The sequence below is a fragment of the Phocoena phocoena genome, chromosome 2 (genome assembly GCF_963924675.1).
Source record: "Phocoena phocoena chromosome 2, mPhoPho1.1, whole genome shotgun sequence".
Classification (NCBI taxonomy): Eukaryota; Metazoa; Chordata; class Mammalia; order Artiodactyla; family Phocoenidae; genus Phocoena; species Phocoena phocoena.
In genome coordinates, this window is record NC_089220.1 from 172,551,435 (window position 1) to 172,569,613 (window position 18,179).

Sequence of the window (18,179 nt, forward strand, 5' to 3'; positions counted from 1 at the left end):
AGGTAGGAGTCTTGATTTCCTTGGCTTTTTATCTGGGCCAAGAATTTTCTGACCACAGCTGAAGCCAAAGTAGTGAATGACAGTCCTGTAGAGCTGAGGAAGCAGGGATCAGAGTATAGGGCTTCCAAAGGCACTGGCACTGCTCCAGTGAGGAAGACACATACGGAGAGGGGAACCAGGCATCTGCGGAAAGTTCCCTATGAACTCCTGCCAGAGCCTGGACTGGGCAAGCATGGGGTGAGACTTAGAAAGTCATGCCAGAGAGTAGCTCCTGCTAGGCTGGAGCAGGCACACCTGCTACAAATATTAAATGATAGAATATTTAATGTTAAAATTTGACTGTAGTTTTATGAGATTCACATATCTAATTTGTATTACAGAGAGAAAAACAATGGTTCTCTAAACTTAACGTACTTGTTTCTTGAAAGGTTAGTAAGTCCTCTTATCTAACTCTGAAATCTGTACAATGTTCACGTGTTCTTCCCTTGACAGTGTAAATTGCTGTTTATAGAATAATATTGATACTGGGAAGTATCAGTAGGCTTATGCTTAGAGGCGGTATACTGAGAATACGCTAGACTTTGGCTTCCTCTTATGCTTTGCAATAAACCACAAATAACTAAAGTTGAATATATTCCCATAAAAGGATATTCATGTGTTGCCGTGATGCTTCTTACATCAACACAAGATACAAACACGAAAAATGCCTTTTGTTTATGTCTTACGTAGCCAAAGGAAAACTCATATCCAATGGCAGTTTGCCCTTTATTATGGTCTAACAACATTTACAAAGAGACGAAGAAGAAAAGTAGATTTCTTCCATCCACTAAATTCAACTGAACTAGCAGTGGGAAAACACATCTCCGAAGATCAAAGACAGCTATTAGTAGGCCTCTCACATCTTTCTTTCTGACCAACTTCAAAAGAAAAAAAAAAGAAAAGAGGAAGTACACAAACATCTGCTGTGGACCACTACAAACTCACAAAACCGTATTTTTCTAAAAATCACAAGGTGTGTCTGCCTCTACTAGGCACCTTTAAATAAGTGTTAGTAACATAGCGTTCAGCTCATTATCCAAGGGAAAATTCAAAACACACATAATCCTCCAACTCAAAACGCAATGATGGTATCGCCCCACGCGATTTGGGTGATGGGAGTAGGATAAACTGACCCTGTAGATAGAAGAATGTATCTCCTAGGGAGACCCTGGATTATGGGTAGCTGCTCCACCACCTCCCTGCTTTGGCTTGTGAGATAACTTTTGTGATTAGCCAATCACACTAGGGATCCACCTATAGGTGGTGCTTTCTGAAATCATCTAGGAAACTTCTTGTGTTTACGTGAATACCTATGACCTCAGATTTTTCTGATGAACCCCGGAACCGCCATCTGCTTTTATTGGCATATTTGGTTTAACAACCTTCAAAGTGAAGACTTGAGAGAATATAAAATTACAGGTTCAATTTCTTCACGAGGAAAGAAGAAGCCTCCCTAACCCAAATTTAACATTTGCCTACAATTTTCTGCTAGGTGGTCACGGTCATGGCTTTTTCTTTTCCCATATCGATGACCAATTTTAATGAACATGAATATAAGCTAAATCACTAAAGCAGCTATTGTAAAACTGTATTTGGATATCAGTAATTCTATTTTAAATCTGGCACAATCATGGCGGTTTACACCTATTACATAATTTTCACAGAAAATGTCTCATTTTATCTTCCCCAACTATGTGAAACAACCAGGCATTATAACCTCCACTTCTTAGAGATGAAGGTACAGGTGAAGGATATGAGACTCCTGGAGGTTAAGCTCTGAAAATCACTTAGTTCAGACACGACAAAGATAAAATTCAACCCCAAGTGCTTCCTTTCCAAATCCTGTGGTCTTTATTAATCCTGGTTTCTCTAAGCATGAAATGTCAATTTAGAAATGAAGGTGAGTAGAAAACTAAGAATATCACAATGTTTTGTTTAGCATCTTTATTCTAAGAACTGAGAAATATGATAAATAAGATAAATCTACTGAGCTGGGAAGTGCTGGGAAACCCATATCTACAAAAATATGAGAAACTACTGACCAATGAGGAAGTAAATCTTTAAGAGATCAATAGACGTACTTAAAAAACCTTAAAAATATCTGAATATCTCAGAGCAGAAAATACAGAATTCAAGTTGGATAGAAAGAATCAGAGAGGCTTGTGACTTGCCCAAAGCTTTCCAAGTTAGCAGCAAGGCTGGGACTAGAACCGAGGCTCTGACTTCACCTTCAGCCTTTCTTTCACCAAATAATAGAAAGTATTTTCCCCCATGAGCAGTTACAGCCCAATCCACCATTACACCTCAGTTGTAATTCTACAGCAATTTATATGCTAGGACTTGACTTTCAGAGTCTCTGATGAAATGCAAAGTTTCATTAGAGCCACTTGAATTGCTTGGTGAAAAGCTACCCTAGACCTATGTGAATCAGAATACTTGGGTGGGGTTCTGATACCTGAATCTGTAACAAGAAAACCCCACCTCGAGCATCCAATGAACACTAGAGTTTGAGAACACAGCTCTGCCGGATTGAAGTTTTGAAATAGAAACAGACTCTCTCTATGCATTTCTTCTAAAGAAACCCTCGCTTTCCCTTCTGGTAATCATTTCTTGACTTCTCACTCTTAGATGCCTCTTCTGGGCTCAGATCCAGGGTGATGGATGAAAAACAGCACTAAACACCCACTGCCGGGTAGGTGGGAACTCTGAGCGGGGAATGAGAAGGACGTGAAAGCCCACGCAGGCGCAGCGGCCATGGCTCACGGGCCCAGCCGCTCTGCGGCATGTGGGATCTTCCCGGACCGGGACACGAACCCGCGTCCCCTGCATCGGCAGGCGGACTCTCAACCACTGCGCCACCAGGGGAGCCCAGGGCCGACTTTTAACCTAATGTTGATGTGCTTCTGATACTTCCTGGACATTTCCCCAAACAACTGTAAAGCTCTTCCCCTAGCAAAAAATAGGAAAAGCCCACTGTCGTTCTACTGTAGCTCTGAATGGGATGTTACCAGCCACCCCCATGTGCAGGGCATCGAGAGCTTTTCTAAGAACTAGTCTAGATTTGGTAAAACAAATGAATTCCATGTTTGAACTGGATTGCTTGTGTGTGGCTTCTAAACCAACTTAGCTGTGTATTCTTGGGAGGATAAATTCAATTCTGGACTTCAATTTTCCTCATTTGAAAAATAAGGTAATTGGACTACATAAGGTAATCAGACTAGATTCGTGTTTTGAGTTTTCTGGCACACCATAAAAATACATTTACATCAATCGTGTACATACACAGATAATGCAAAGAGGTTTCATGAAGTAACACCAAACCCTTCATGATAAGCTCTGATATTTTCTAGTCTATTCTGATATTTTCTAGTCTAATCTTTTCTATTCTATTCCATACTTTTCGCAAATGTAGGTAGCAATCTGATAAGATAATATCATGACCCACTGGGGAGTCATGAATGCTTCAATGTTTGAAAAACACTAGACTAGAGGTTATACAGGTTTTCTTCTAATGTTAAAGTAGAAAGTGCGTCAGGTACGTTTCTCTATTCTTTCTTATCCTTTTAAAGTACCGTCTTGGTAGGATTATATTGACGTATATGCAGTAGATGTTGATAGAAAATAAAATTACAGTTTAAATTAAAGTTAACTAATCAAGTATATTGTCTCTGAATTCAAATATTTTGTACGTTAAATTAGCAAACACTTAAACCCCGGGTTCATAAATCAGTTACTAAGAAATTCCTAAGGGTTTCTAGCCGCCAGCATTTTCTAGTTAGGTCTTTGTCTCTGTTGCCCCAGGCACATCTGGATGAAAGCAGAACCGCTGATGGGGGAGGGAGTCAAGCAAGGAGCAGAAGTCAATCTCTTTCCTCCCACACACATATTTAGGGGCTGACATCACAGCCCCATGGTACAACTACAGATGGAAAAGTAACTGGATTCAAGTCAGGAAATTTAACCTTTACCAGATGAAGGCAGGAAACAGCAGAGAAACTCACACCTGTGGTGCCAACGGACTAAAAGCCAACAACCCAGGACTGTCATTAGTACCTAAAGATAACTTTTGCTAAAGCAGTAAGATAGGATGAGGGCCAGTGACTGAGCGTCCGTTGACACTTTTCCCTAACACCACAGAAAATGTCAAAAATAAGATGACAGCTGAACAGAAAGCATCCCACCACCCCCCTCTTTCCAGGTGGGCAGCGAACTCAGACTCGGGCCGCCCGCCTGGCTGTGACCAGCCCGACCTGCACATCAGTCTCCTGAGCCGTCCTCCCCTGAGCAGTCCTTCAGGGGCCCTCAGCAATTCATGAGAGCCCGTCCCTCGTGTCCTCCTCTATGGGAAACCGAGACAGGCCCCTAAATGGTAAGATGAGGGTGCCGTACGGCCTCCCGGATCCCGTGATTAGACTGCTGTTCAGAATATCTGACTGTGGTAGCCAGGCTGATGAAATCATCCAGCAAAGGGCAGGCGCACAGAGACCAGCCAGGCTCAGCCAAGGGGTGGAAAGCAAACGCTTCCTTGTCTGTGATTTCAGCCCCGTCTGGACCAAACACAGCCAAAGTAGCGATGACCTCACGGGGAGGCGGACTGGAGAGTCTTTAGGGTTTGCCATCTCAGGATGCCCTTCTCTCTCATCACCTGTCTTTTCTTTGTCAGTTTTCTTTTCTGTCCAGCTTGCTTCTTTCCTTTCTCAGAATTTACTTTTATTTTACCTGTATCTTATCTTTCTGAATTAAAATTTCTCATCCTCCCTGCCAAATTACTCCTATTGCACTAGATATTGCTTTACAAGCCAGCGTGGTTTTAGTGAGGCTGTGTGAGTCATTGCAGAGATACTGCATATTGTTACAAAGATTTCCATAATATTTTAGGAGGTCCCACCTGTATCGTTTGTTATCTGAGTTACAGCTAGTTTATTCACGCAGCAAATTAAACTTGTGTTCATAGTTGATTAAAGGCAGAAGACATCCAAAAGATCATCAGATCCAATCCCTTAATTTTACAGATGAGAAAACTATGGCCCAGACAGTTCAAGTGACTTGCTCCAAATCCTAATCTAATATTCAGCTGTGGTTTGGGCCAAAAATATGAGGCATATAAAACCACAAAAGTATGGAAAATTGTGTGCAACTAGAATTTCTTGAGAAGCCGGTTTTGGTCATTGGATGTGAAAAATCTGAACGAAGTCCAGTAAACATGTCAATCACATAACATAACCAACTGTAACTGCTGGGGATTCAATTTCCCAGGTGCTGGAGCTGGATAATGAACTATCTCGAGAGTGGAGCCCACAGGAGAGAAAGGTGTATGATTTTCTCACACTCAGGATCCTGGAGAAATCTAAAGCCACGCTTCCAAAACAGAACTTGAACTATTACAGAGAACAGCCTGAAATGAACAATAGTGGCCAGCTGCTCTGAGAGGAAATAAGTGAGAAATTGGTGGAAACTCCAAGGGGAAGATTAATTTACCTTTTTTTTTTTTTTTTTTTTAAGGGAGTGCGGGCTTTAACAGATGAGAGGCTGGGGAGTTCTGGAGGCAGGACGGTGTCAGAGGGAGCACATCTGGTACAGGGAAACGCTCTCAGTACTTTCTTAAGCTTCCGAGAATTACATGTTTCTGGGACAATCAAAGGTGTGAAATGCTTGGGAAGCTCAGTCACACACCCCCACCCCCTGTATGTCTACACTGCATAGTATTTTGGTCCATGAACTATCTTTCTAAATATTATGCAAAAGGAAAACCCAGACTCCCTAAAAAGGTACACATCCCAGGTGGGAACAGGAGCCTAAGAAAACATGGCACCCTCCTAAATCCCATAGGTTCTGGGGCTGGGAGCATCTCTGGTTTATGCATGACCTCAAAGACCCTGCTGGCAAAGGGTGTTTGTTTCTCACACTGCATTTGCAAAGAGCAGAGTAATGATGAGAATTAAGTAATAGGAAAAATACACTAAAAAGAAAGAAGCTGAAAAGATTCAATTTCATTAAGTAAAATTTAGAAATGCTCATTTTAACCAAAAAATCTTTCATTTTCTGCCATAGAATTACATGTAGTAGTTTCTTATTCTGTTGTCCTTTTTCTAAGTTCTTTCTTTTTTTTTTTTTTAGTGGAGTAAAATAAAATTGCTTTACAATGTTGTGTTAGTTTCTGCTGTACAATGAAGTGAATCAGCTATATGTATACCTATATCCCCTCCCTCCTGGACCTCGCTCCCCTCCTTTCCCCCATCTAGGGCATCACAGAGCACCGAGCTGAGCTCCCTGTGCTGTACAGCAGGTTCCCACCAGCTATCTATTTTACACGCGGTAGTGTATTTATGTCAAACCTAATCTCCCAATTCGTCCCACCCTCCCCTTCTCTAATTTCTTAAAATAAGTGTTTGGTCTCTTTTGTAACACTTAATTTTGACAGAATTTTAAGCTCACAGAAAAGTTGTAAGAAAAAGCTCCCAAATTCCTTTTACTCAGATTTACTACATATGTATATTTTGCTCCCATTGCTTTATTATTCCTAAGAACATAAACATTCTCTTACAAAACCAGAGTGCAATTACCAAAATTAGAAAATTTAACATTGATAAAATACTCTTACCTTTTCATTACTCTATATTTAATATGGAAGGCACTTAAGTCACTACACTTTATTCTAAAAGCATCTTTCATTATGTCACAGATTCTGGCATGAAGTATTCTCACAGTGCTATCCTTTAATGCAGTAAGTGAAACCAAGCATACAATGCTATTTTATTACCTGCTGATGCATCAATTGCTTCATAGTTTATTAAAAAGCCTTCATAAGCAAGGTCAGAGTCAGCCACAAATGTAAGCATTAATGAGTTGTCACTACTGGTAAGAGAGGGTGGGATGGATTTTCCACAATATCTATTTGAAACCAAGAAAGAACACAGGTTTAAAAACTTTCAGTATGCTTGAAATGATGTACCCCAAATTAGGACATATAAAAAAATAACAACAATAATATCCCCTATTAACCTTAAAAAACAAGTATATTTCAAGCACAAACCATTTACAAAGTTGCTAAAGATCATCCAATTCATGATTACTTCCTTTAGATGGTTTTATGTATGTGCTTAGCTGTGTGACTTGTAACAGAAGTTCAATGAAATTAGAAATTACGAGCTATAGGAGTCACCATACCGCACATTACTGAACTTATTCATAGAAATGTAATCAACATACTTACGCAACAAAGGAAAACCATGTATTATAAACTCAGAGAGCACAGACTCTAGAGTCAGGTCTATCTCTTAGAGGCTTTATGACTTTGGGCAGAGGACTCAACATCTATGCTTCAGTTTTCCCATCTGTAAAATGGGGGTGATGACACCACCTACTTCATAGAGTTGTTTTGAGAATTGTATGAGTTAATACACTGTATATAAAGAACTCAGAACAGTGCCTGGAATTGTAAGCCTTATACAGGTGGAACCTATTGTCTTTACCCAGCTGGCCTATGCAGAGGTAAGAGTTTGTTTACTAAACCATGTCAAGTTTTTGTTGAAGAAAACAATTTTACTCAGAAAAACTCTTGTAGTAAAGCTAAAAGACATTATGTCGTGAGCTTTTATCTAGAGAAACATTTATAAGAAGGAGTGGCTAGAAAATAGAAATCTCAATTCAGAGAACACTTGGTAAAAGTACCTTAACGGAATGACAGGGGGAAAAAAATAGAAACCAAAATAAGACAAAGTATTAAATATGGGAAATAGATGAGTTAATTTCTGTAAAAGAAAAAGGAAAAGAAAAGGTGTATAATACCATTTCAGTTTTAAAAATGACAATATCTTGATCAAAACAAAGGTAGATGAATTAATTAATATTCTAAATGTCTCTCTATATGCCCATGTCTGCCAAATTTGGACTAGATCATTGTAGTTTATGTCATTCAGCAAAAATTATGTATTTTTCAGTGATTACAAGTCAAGTATAAAAAAGAAATAGAAAAAAAGAAGGAATTTTAAAAACTTAAAGATTAAGACAAGAAAGATCAAAAAATGAAGAGGGAGAATAAAACTGGGGGAAAAAATAAGTTCAAGGAAATAATGGATAAAGAAAAATGTTTAAAAAATGGATGAGGAGGGCTTTCCTGGTGGCGCACTGGTTGAGAGTCCACCTGCCGATGCATGGGACACGGGTTCGTGTCCCGGTCCGGGAAGATCCCACATACCACGGAGCGGCTGGGCCCGTGAGCCATGGCCGCTGAGCCTGCGCGTCCGGAGCCTGTGCTCCACAGCAGGAGAGGCCACAGCAGTGAGAGACCCACATACTGCAAAAACAAACAAACAAAACAACAACAACAACAAAAAATGGATGAGGAAAAAGAAAATGAAATACAAAAAGAAGGGGAAAAAGGAATCAGGAGATATCTATTTCCAACAAAGAGGTAATAACAGGGGCTGGATTTACATAATCTTGTATCTGAAACAACTGAAAATCTGGACAAAAATAGATAGAACAATGGCTCTCAAGACACTGGCTATCAAGCAGTGAAGGACAATGACTCTTCAGAGACAGGAGACAAGTGAGTTTAAAAGCAAAACTGGAAATGATCAAACTGTTTCAAAGTAACTTAACTGCATCCCAAAACAAAGCCCAAGAATACAGTAGTGTTCAGTGCACAAACACAAAATTGAAAATGTGTGTCATCCTATCAAATATTACCAAGCATGAAAAGAAGGAGGAAAGTATGACCCATAATGAGAAGAAAAACTGATCAATCTAACGTAGCAAGAAATGACACGGAGGACTGAATTAGCAGACAAAGACATAAAAATAGTTATAACCGTATCCCGCCAATTTAAGAAGCTAGAGGCAAAAAAATAATGTGTAAAGTAGAGATGTGGAAGATATAAAAGATGGCCCCAGATGAATTTCCAGAAGTGAAAACTACCATGTCTGAGATGAAAAGATGCATTTGGTAGGATTAATAGCAGATAGACACTGTAGGAAAGAAGATTAGTGCACCTGAATGCAGAGTAATAGAAACTTTCCAAAATGAAATGCACAGAGAACAAAGACACAAAATCAAATGAAGACAATATCAATGAGTTCTGGGACAACATCAAATGGCCTAAGATACATGTAATCAGAGTCCCAAGGGGAGGGGAGACAAAAAAAGCGTTTCAAGAACTCATGGTCCAAAATGTTTCATATTTCATAAAACTGTAAAGCCTCAGGTCAAAGGAGCTCAACAAAATATTAGCCTGACGGAGAAAACTCAGATGAAAAATGAGCACATACAGAATGATGCCACTTTTATATAATTCCAGAATATGCAAACTAAGTTACAGTGATAGAAAGCAGTTTCATAGTTTCCTGGGGCTGGGGATGAGGAAAAAAGTGAGGAATTGTAATGGGCAGGAAGAAGGTGTGAGGGTAAAGGATATGTGCATTATCTTGATTTTGGTGATGGCTTCATGGGTATATCCACATGCCAAAAGGTAATTACTAATGGCTAAGGCTACAGAGTAGTGAGTAGTGATGTAGAAATGGTCACTGAGAAGTGTGTTGATCTCACCTGCTTTTTATAACACAACATGATGGACTTTAAATCCATCACTGAAGCAGGAGTGCAAGAAAGCAGGAAGTTTTTGTGTTAAAAATCGAAAAACAAAATAATCTCACCTCCCAAGAGATGTCCGAGAACCAGTGTCATAAACTTCCAGATAGTCCTTTGTGCAATTGTAATGAAACTCCAGATGAAATTCCCTGAATCTCAGATGAATCAGGTGACCAGGTTGGACTATTACATGCCAGGTACAGTTGACACCATGGGGGTAGATATTTGGATGGCCAGGACTTTGAATGCTTCCTGTTGACTCTGTAAGAACTTTTCCACATGCTGTTGAAATAAAAATAATAATAATTATCAGAACAAGTAACCAACAAATAAATAATTTCAAATAAAATAATCTGATCATAATCCCTTAAAAGGTCAAAAAGAAAAAGGTTCCTTCTATGTCACTGAAGATAACCTAGTTTTTCTCTTATTAATAAACATCAATTAATTACTGACACGTGCTGATTAGGAAATATATATATTTTCTTTGCCTTTGCGTGTACTGCAAAATTTTTACAGTGTAGATGACTACACATCTGTAGTGTAGATTAAATTTCTATAATAATTTATTTCCATTGTTCACTTATTCTGATACAAGCCCAAGAGGCAAAGTAGGGGAATCAATCTCTTACCCAAAGCCGCAGTACTAAATTTAGCCATGAAACCATGATTTTCAGCAGAAGAACTTTTCACGAATATGACATGAAGAAAATTGTACACGGATGTTATAAACGAAGGTATGTCTGTGCCACAATACTTTTTATTTTCAGGAGAACCCAAAATGGAACTGCTACCAATCTAAGTAAAAAAGATATGTTCAAATTTATTTTGTTAGATATTTATTTTGGAAAACTGCTTCAAAAATAATTTTTTCTAAAATGTTTATTAGTATAGTAAAAATCAATTTTAGAATATTTTAGTCTCCCGGAAAGAAACTCTATCCCCCTTAGCAGCCACTCCCCATTCCCCTCAAACCCCAGCCCCAGGATGCCACTAACTTACTTTCTATTTCTATAAGATATTATAGAAATAGAACGGACATTTCAAATAAATTAAATCATACAATATGTGGCCTTTTATAACTAGCTACTTTCACTTGGCATAATGTTTTCAAAGTTCATCCATTTTGTATCATGTGTCATTACTTCATTTCTTTTTAATGCCATATAATAGTCCACTGTATGGATATATCACATTTTATTAATACACATCAATTGATGGACGTTTAGGTTGTTTTTACATTTTGGCTACTATGAATAACGACTGAAGTCATTCATGTACAGATTTTTGTGTGGATGTGTATTTTCGTTTCCCTTCAGTGTATACCTAGAAGTGGAATTGCTGGATCAAATGATAACTCTACGTTTAACTTTTTGAGGAACTACCAATTGTTTTCCAAAGCAGCTGTACCATTTAAATGCTCACCAGCAGTGTGTAAGTGTAAAAGGGCTCCAATTTCAACACTTGTTATTATCTGACTTCTTTTTTTTTTTTTTTTTTTTTATGCGTTACGCGGGCCTCTCACTGTTGTGGCCTCTCCCGTTGCGGAGGACAGGCTCCGGACGCGCAGGCTCAGCGGCCATGGCTCACGGGCCCAGCCGCTCCGCGGCATGTGGGATCTTCCCAGACCGGGGCACGAACCCGTGTCCCCTGCATCGGCAGGCGGACTCTCAACCACTGCGCCACCAGGGAAGCCCTGACTTCTTGATTATAGTATCCTAGCGGGTGTGAAGCAGTATCTCATTGTGGTTTGATTTGTATTTCCCTGATGATCAGTGATGTTGAGCATCTTTTTCATGTGTTTACTGACTAGTCGTATATCTTCTTTAAAGAAATATATATTCATATTCTTTGCCCATTTAAAAAATTAGATTATTTGTTTTTAATTTCGATGAAGTCCAATTTTTCTTTTGTTGCATTTTTTTTGTGCCAGATCTAAGAAGGCTTTGCCTAACCCAAGGTCACAGATATTTACTCCTATGTTTTCTTCAAGAGCTTCATAGTTTTAGCTACGAAATTTAGGTCTATGGTCCATTCTGAGTTAATTTTTGTGTATAGTATAAGGAAGGAGTCCAGTTCCACGATTTTGTATGTGCATATTCAGCACCACTTGAAAAAACTACTTTTTCCCATTGAATTTTCTTGGCACCCTTTCAAAAATCAAGTGGTCATAAAGGTATGAATTTATTTCTGGATTTTCTATTCTGTTCCATTGCTCCATATTTTTATCCTCACCTGAATAACACACTGTCTTGATTATTATAGCTTTGTTCTAAGTTTTAAAATCGTAAGTGTGACTCCACCAATGTTGTTCTTTTTCAACAATGCTTCTGGTTATTCTGGTTCCCTTGCATTTCCAATCGAAGTTTACAATCAGCTTGTGAATTTCTGCAAAAGTGCCCACTGGGATTTTGGTAGAGATTGAATTAAATCTTCAGATAAATTTAAGGAGTACTACCATCTTAACATTGTTATGTCTTCTAATCCATTAACATGAGATGTCTTTCTATTTATTTAGATCTTCAATTTCCTTCAATGACATCTTGTAGTTTTCAGAGTACAAATTTTACATGTCTTTTTAAAGCTATATTCCTCAATATTTATTCTTTTTTGCTATTGTAAATGGAATTGTTTCCTTGATTCCATTTTCAAATTGTTCATTGCTAGTATATAAAAAAGTGACTTTCATATTTTGATCTTATATCCCACAACCTGCTGAATTTATTAGTTCTAATAGTTTAAGCGTGTGTGTGTTTGTGTATAGATTCCTTATGATTTTTTATATACAACATCATGTTATCTGTGAATTGAGATAATTGTATTCCTACCATTTCATTCTGGATGCATTTTGTTTCCTTTCCTTGCTTAATTGTCCTAACTAGAATTTCTAGGTTTTTGTTTGTTTGTTTGTTTGTTTCTTGTAGCAGAAAGGCATTTATTTATTCATTCAACAAATGGGGCTTAAGCTCCTTCTATTTGCCGGGCTCCCCCTCCTCCCCTCAAAAACAAAAACAGTCTCGCTTCCAAGACTCAGGTCGTCTCATCGATTCGAAAACTTTGCAGCAGATATTGATACTCCAGTACTGACCTTTAAAATTTTATCCTCACAAATTCAAGCTCATGAATCTATTAACTATCATGGTTCCAGCTGAAAAAGCCCACTTTTCTTTTTTTAACGTTGCCTTCTCGCTTTATGATGTGATAACCTCATAAAAGGACTTTGTGTGTTTAGATCACACACTCAAATATCCCCAAACTTGTTTCCCCCACCCCCGTCCCCGTCCTCCCATCTCTGCTGGCTTCCTCGCTGCGCGTTTTGGCCCTTCGGGAGGGTCTCTGCCTGTGCGAGCTTGTGGGCATCTCTACCCTCGTGGGTCTTTTAAAAAAAACACCCAAAACCTGCCAACAATGCACATCCTCACACGTTTTTCCACTCTTTGCTTTCTTTCACTTAGTGTCTCCTGGGGTTGGGTCCACATCAGTGTAGGAACCGTCCTGCGGTTTCTAGCAACGGCAGGTTACTCCTCTGAAAGGAGGGACTAACTCATGTCACCTGGTTATTCCTGGTTTCGTGGTCAAGACAAGAAGGTCAGCCTTCGTGTCCAGGTGAGGCAGCTGAGGGCACCGGCGGCCCTCCCTAAACGGCCGAGAGGGAACCCCTAACGTGGCCGCGGGGCACTGTCAGCCCAGAGCCGAGTCCGGGAAGGGCCGGGAGACCCCGAGGCCGCCCCACTGCTCCGCTCCAGTATAATGTTGAATACAAGTGGTGAGAACAGACATCTTTGTCTTTTTACTGACCATAGAGGCAAAGCATTTAGTGTTTCATCACTAAATATGATGTTAGCTGTGGGTTTTTTTTTTTACAGATGCCCTTTATCAGATTAAGGAAGTTCCCTTCTATTCTTGGTTTGTTGAGTGTTTTTATCATGAAAAGGTATGGAACTTCGTCAAATGCTTTTCTTTTTTCTTTTTTTTTTCTTGCATCTATTGAGGTAATTATGTGGGTGTTTTGGGGTTTTTTTCCTTTATTTTATTTTACACTGACTGATTTTTGGACAGATACCAACCTTGCATTCCTGGGGATAAATCCCATTCGGTCATGGTACATAATCCTCGTTATATGCTGCTGGATTCAGTTAGCTAGAATTTTGTTGAGAATTTTGCACCTATAAACTAGTTTTGTTTCATGTAACTGATTTGAGGAAAACGTGACATAATATTTTTAATAATATCCAATCAAGTGCAAATATTCAAAAGTGTTTTACTCTCACCTCAATATAATCTGTATCACAGTGGGCAGAACTTCCCGTGTCAAAGGCAGTGAAGTTGAGAAGAACCACTTGGCTTTGGGGTTGGTGGATGGCCCACCTGCAGATCCGTTCTCCTGGATACACATTAGGATAAAAGGGCGAGCGGATGACCCCTTCTCCAGTTAATTCACCTCCACACGCTGGAAGTATGAAAAAGACAGTAGTGTTTGTCCAGAGATAAATGACTGTTGCCCTCAATTTTACTGCAAAGCTTCACTCCGCAGAAGGACATAATGGAATGTAACACTACTATTAGAATTTTCCCCTTACCACTGGAGGACGTAAAATTACTCAATTATTTCAAGAAATGAAAATGTTATAATCAGGCAAATGAGACATTTAAAAATTAAGGCATGAGTTTTCTTACCGACTTGATAAACAGCACTGAAACTAGCTCTTACAACAGAAGCGTCTATTTTAAGCCTGATCCAGATACTATTAGTAATGGATTTAATGTGAGAGAGGGTTTCACTGCCACAGACTTTTCCAAGTAAGGTTTGATCATCTCGAACCTAAACAGAAGAAGAAAATTGATCTGTAATCCTAATCGAGAATCCTAATCAATAAAGAAAAGGAAAGAAAGAAAAGAAGCACAAATACAAAAAATTAAAAATGACAAACATGATACAGATACTGAAACACTTGTTTAATATGATAATTCTACATACAGCACTATGTTAATATAGTTGAATGTTTGAAATGGTTATTTCCAGAAAAATATAAATTACTAAAATTATCTCAAGGAGAAGAAAAATAAAATCTGAATAGGCAATAAGCCATGGATAAAATTGAATATAATACAAACAATTAGTTCCCCCCCAAAAAACTCCTAGAAGATGCTCTACCTGGTAAGTTATATTAAACTTCTAAGGAAAAGATAATTCCCATATATAATTTGTTCTAAGGAACCCTCAAACATGGAACAATTCCCAAATAATTTGTCTCAGAACCATCTCACCAAATCCCAACATAGATAATACAAAGGAAAACTATGGGTAGATCTCACCTATTAATATAGATATGAAAATCCTAAACACAGTTCTAGAAAAATGAATTCTCTCCATTGTTAGGCTTATATATCAAATAAAACATGAGGTTAAGAGTAATCCAAGGATTGTTTCAAATTATATATACTTTTTAACATCTTTATTGAAGTATAATTGCTTTACAGTGGTGTGTTAGTTTCTGCTGTATAACAAAGTGAATCAGTTATACATATACATATGTTCCCATATCTCCTCCCTCTTGCATCTCCCTCCCACCCTCCCTATCCCACCCCTCTAGGTGGTCACAAAGTACCGAGCTGATTTCCCTGTGCTATGTGGCTGCTTCCCACTAGCTATCTATTTTACATTTGGTAGTGTATATATGTCCATGCTACCCTCTCACTTCGTCCCAACTTACCCTTCCCCGTCCCTGTGTCCTTAAGTCCATTCTCTACATCTGCATCTTTATTCCTGTCCTGCCCCTAGGTTCTTCATAACCACTTTTTTTCTTTAGATTCCACATATATGTGTTAGCATACAGTATTTGTTTTTCTCTTTCTGACTTACTTTACTCTGTATGACAGACTATAGGTCCATCCACCTCACTACAAATAACTCTCAAATTATAAATTAAGCTCACTAATAGATCCAATAAGCTAAACTATTTATCTCTATAGATGTCAAAAAGTTTGTTAGCATTCCCATTTATTAGAAACAAAACTCTTAGAAAGTCAGGAGCAAAAGAAAATTTCCTTTGTATTATAAAGACCACCTATTTTAAATCAATAGTCAGTATCTTATAGTGTGGTGGCCATGAGCATGGTCTACAGAGTCATGTAAACTGGATTCAATTCCCACCTCTGTCACTTACAAACCTCCACACTTAGTAACTTTGAACAAGTTACTAAATCTGAGCCAAGCTCAAGCAGTTGGAGCAAACAGGTGAAACAAACGTGTGAATTCCTTAGCGAAATGCCTAGTGCTAGAAAAGGTGGACTGAAGAACAGCTATCGTTATCCTTGACCTTTCTGACGTTCCTCACTCAAATCAGGAATTCTTCCGTGGATATTCATACTACCTTTGTTCTACAGAATTCTTTTGGAAGAGCTAGCCATCCACCTACTAATCCATTCCCTCGACTAACATCTTCAAGACATCAACAAACACCAGGGCCTGTACTGGTGATATTGCTGTGAAAGACAGTCACTGCTCACAGGAACTCACAAGCAGCAAGCACTTTTTTTTCAAAAGCGTGAGTGTCACGTTCAGGGAAGTAGAGAATATGCTCTTTTACTACTTAACACAATGGGGCTCCACGGGTACCTCAGTTACGCATTTTGGAAATCCGTGAAGGCATGTTTGGTTTTGTTTTCATTATTAACAGGATGGGGGTGGGGCGCTACTGGCATTTAGCGGCTGGGGACCCAAGATACTAAACACCCTGAAATGTGAGAGACAGTCACACACAACGAGGATTCTCCTCTCTCCTATGTGACCTTCAATGCAGTGACAGTTACAAGTGTAAAATCTAGCTCTGTTTTATATACCAAGTGCAAAATATTTTTGCTCAATTCTAACACACACCGGATTTTCCAGGATTACAAGTAGAGTGTAAATCAAAAGAAGTTCTTTTTTTCCTCCTGGAAATCTGCCAAGAATTGGTCGCCATTTCAGAAAATTCACCAACCTACATAGCCACGTCGGCCCGCGTTTTTAGTGCAGCGCCGATAGGGTTTAGGGAGCAAACGAGTTACGACTTCATTCTGTCTTCCAAGTGCAGCTTGCCTAGGCTTTTAACGTTCTGTCATAACTTTTAAAGTTTAATTTAATTTAATTTAATTAATTTATTTATTTGGTTGCGCCCTGTCAGTTGTGGCAGATGGGCTCCTTAGTTGTGGCATGCATGTGGGATCTTGCTCCTTGACCAGGGATCAAACCCAGGCCCCCTGCATTGGGAGCATGGAGTCTTAACCACTGTGCCACCAGGGAAGTCCCCATATATATTTTTTTTTTACTTTGCTTTATTTCTCCTAAATCTTACACTTACAAATTTATTTTTATTTATATAATGTATGTATACAATGTGAGCTGATATTATCTATGAATTTCATTTCAGAATAGCATATGGTTGATATAAGAAGGTCTTAAAGTGTAGAGAACCATTGACTTAACCAAATACTCTGAACTCCTACAGAGAATTAGGGAATATTTCTCGGCAGAAGTAACTTTTAAGTTGAAACTTGGAAGAACATCCAGGTCAAAGGGAATGGGCAGTAAAGGGAAGAGCTTAAAAGTATAATCCTCAAAGCTGGTAGGGATATGGTAACATGTTACTCCCATACATAACTGGTTGGAAGTATAAATTTCTGGAAAATAATTGGACAATATGTATCAGGAGTCTTGGAAATGTTCATAGTTTTGGACCCGGTAACTTCACTGCTCACACTCTGTCATAAGGAAATCATTCAAGATGCAGACAAAGACACACAAGGTTCCACATCAGCGTATGCTCTATAGACACAAGAATTGAAAATATTCCACACGTCTAATAATAGGAGGGTGATTAAATAAATCATGGTACAGCCATATGATAGAGTCTTACACAGACACTGGCAATCGCATGCCTCTCCACTGACTCATCCCAAACCAGTTCCTTTCTACGAGCTGAACGCAAACTTCACACACAGCCATAAAGTTATGCTATGTAGCTCTCCAACCAAACAGCAAATCTCTGAAGGAAGAGAAAATTTCCATATCACCTTCAGCATCTAACACAGAACTTTGCCAATAGGTGTCTGACAGACACTTGTTGATTCATTAATTTTAAGGCGTGGCATGGCGGTTCAATTTTTGCTAGAGACGCAGGCATGCTACAGTTCTTGGAAACCGGAAAGCATGAAACACGGAGTAAGATATCCTCCTGTTCTCGAACCCTCTGGGGTGCCCTTCGCTTCTGCTAAGACCGTAGCAAGCGTCTCTCTTTTCTATTTTGCCCATTAGAAGATGACAAGGAGGAAGAAAAACAGTCAAAAAGCAGCAGAGCAAAAGCTAAAGCAGGCCGTCCCCCTGGGCCTCACTAATGAAATTCAAGGACTCCAGCAAGGAGAAAGGCAGCTGCAGTCCAAATGTTTTAAGAGGAACTTATAGGGCTCAAGGGCTTTAAACCTAGAAGGTACAATTGATTTTGGCTATGTTTCTCTCTCTCGGTGGAAATGAAACCTTATTAATTCTGAAAGTCTATATTCTCCCTGGATC

General features: G+C 39.0%; 1 protein-coding gene across 1 annotated transcript in view; it reads right to left on the reverse strand.

Moving 5' to 3' along the window:
* The window catches only part of CUBN (cubilin), a 263,719-nt gene that overhangs the window by 204,650 nt on the left and 40,890 nt on the right, over positions 1 to 18,179 (reverse strand). The window contains exons 18-22 of the mRNA XM_065870957.1: positions 14,306 to 14,450; positions 13,900 to 14,078; positions 10,261 to 10,426; positions 9,694 to 9,910; positions 6,800 to 6,930 (exon numbers count right to left, since the gene is read on the reverse strand). Coding sequence (XP_065727029.1) covers positions 6,800 to 6,930; positions 9,694 to 9,910; positions 10,261 to 10,426; positions 13,900 to 14,078; positions 14,306 to 14,450 — 838 coding nt within the window. The remainder of the gene's footprint in view (positions 1 to 6,799; positions 6,931 to 9,693; positions 9,911 to 10,260; positions 10,427 to 13,899; positions 14,079 to 14,305; positions 14,451 to 18,179) is intronic.